The sequence below is a fragment of the Calidris pugnax genome, unplaced genomic scaffold (genome assembly GCF_001431845.1).
Source record: "Calidris pugnax isolate Ruff unplaced genomic scaffold, ASM143184v1 scaffold298, whole genome shotgun sequence".
Lineage (NCBI taxonomy): Eukaryota > Metazoa > Chordata > Aves > Charadriiformes > Scolopacidae > Calidris > Calidris pugnax.
In genome coordinates this window covers 1011223-1012978 of record NW_015091152.1, presented here as the reverse complement: position 1 = coordinate 1012978, position 1756 = coordinate 1011223, and the positions used below count along the sequence as shown (strand labels likewise).

Here is a 1756-nt window from a genome sequence, read left to right as displayed (position 1 = left end):
GAGATCCCTTGTCATCTGACATGATGCACCAGCCACGTCTGAAACCCCGTCCCACCACCCTGGGACAGGGCCCTCCGGTCCCTACAAGGGGGGGGGACAGCAGGGCCGGGGCTCCCCCCCCACGCCAAGCCCCATCCCAGGCCCAGGCCCCTTGTTTTGTTCTTTTCAAGCCCTGAAAAGCATCCCACCCCCCCATCCTCTCCCACCGCACACCCATCATCTCCCAAGGCTTGGGAAAAGCCACTCTTCCTCGGGGAAAAGACCCCCAAAGCCCAGGGGAGCACGAAGCCCCCCCCCTCCCTCTTTCAGAAGGGGGGGGGGTGACTCTTTTTCTTTCCTTTACTTGCACCCTAAGGGGAACCCACCTAAAGGCTTTACGTTTGATGTCTCCTCGGGCTTGATTTCTTGGGTGTTTGCTCCACTGAACTGGCACTGGGGGAGTCTCCTGAAACCTCCTCTTCTGTTGTGTTGGCTCTTTTATTTTGAGGAGAGGAATCTAGGGAGGGGAAGATGAAAAACAAAGGGTGAGGGGGTTGAGGAGGAAAGTGACATTCAAATATTTTTTTTCCTGCCAGATGTTTGCTGGGCATCCTGGGGAGAAGATAGGGCCGGGGGGGATGGGGGGGGGGGGATATTCCCATGTCAGCCATGGGCGACGTGAAAGCAAGCAGGGGGAGGGGAGATGGAGCTTCTCCCTAGGTAAGAAGATCCAAATTTCTTGGGGTTTGGCTAAAATCCCTATCGCTCTTTGGCTTGGCGTGAGCGTTAGGAACTTCCTCCCACCTGGGCAAGAGGCCGGGTCCCCCCAGAGGGGACGGTGGGGGACGGTGGGGGGGATGACCCCCGTCTAAGGGTTTCTACTTGCAAATCATCTCCCAAGCTCCCATTTGGGGAGGACACCCCCCAAAACGCGGGGGACACCCGCACACACATCACCCCTCCACCCCTCCCCGGGGCGGGGGGGGGGGGTGTCTTGAAGTTAAATCCCTGCTATAAAATATATTTCTTTTTAGTTTTTTAAAAAAAAAATTTTTTTTTTTTTTTTTTTTTTAAGGCGAAAGGAGGAGGGGGATGGAGCGGCCACCGAGCCTGGTGCCCGGCGGGGCAGAACCCACCGCCGTCGGGGGCAGAACCCACCGCCGTCGGGGGCACGCGTGGCACCGGGGAAGGAGCCCGGAGGGGCCGGGTCGGGCCGGGCAGAGCCTTGGGGTGGCCGAGGGGTTACGTTACCATCGACGGCGGGTCTTTTCCTCTGCCCGGTGCACTGCTCTGCAAAGTCCGTCTGATTTTCAGCCACATCAGTCTTTTGATCTACACAGTGAGTGTCCTCTGAGATTCCCTGAGAACCGACAAAAACCACGGTTTGGCAATTCCCGTTTACATCCAAGCTCTGGCGACCGGCGGACTTGCAGACAGCTTTCAGTAGCCTGGGGGGTCTGAAGTAGAAGTCGGGCGAGGTCCCTTTCTCCACCGCTTGCCACTCGTACCTGCCTTCCAGCGGCTTGTGATTCTGGAAATCGAAATTCCACTTCCTCTGGCATGCCTCCTCCATCTCCTGGCGGTGCTTCTGCAACTCCCGGTTTAACTCTTCGTGATTCACCGGCCCGAAGAGGTTCCTACAAGCTGACGGCTTCGGGTACTCCGACTGCCTGGCTTCCATGCGCTCCAGGGTAGGGCTCCCATTAGAAATACGGACGTTTGACATCTCCCCCCCCGCAACCCCTTCTTTCTTCTGGCGCCGCTTGTTTTGCTCCTT

General features: G+C 57.6%; 1 protein-coding gene across 2 annotated transcripts in view; it reads right to left on the bottom strand.

Annotated features, from left to right (window-relative positions):
- Positions 1 to 341: 341 nt before the first annotated feature.
- The window catches only part of CDKN1B (cyclin-dependent kinase inhibitor 1B (p27, Kip1)), a 4936-nt gene continuing 3521 nt past the window's right edge, over positions 342 to 1756 (bottom strand). The window contains exons 3-4 of one of the 2 annotated variants that reach the window (XM_014959245.1): positions 1231 to 1695; positions 342 to 496 (exon numbers count right to left, since the gene is read on the bottom strand). In XM_014959245.1, the coding sequence (XP_014814731.1) occupies positions 375 to 496; positions 1231 to 1660 (552 nt within the window). In that variant the 5' untranslated portion in view covers positions 1661 to 1695 and the 3' untranslated portion in view covers positions 342 to 374. Of the gene's footprint in view, positions 497 to 1230; positions 1751 to 1756 lie in introns of those variants that run through there. The other variant, XM_014959244.1, reaches the window with a different exon arrangement.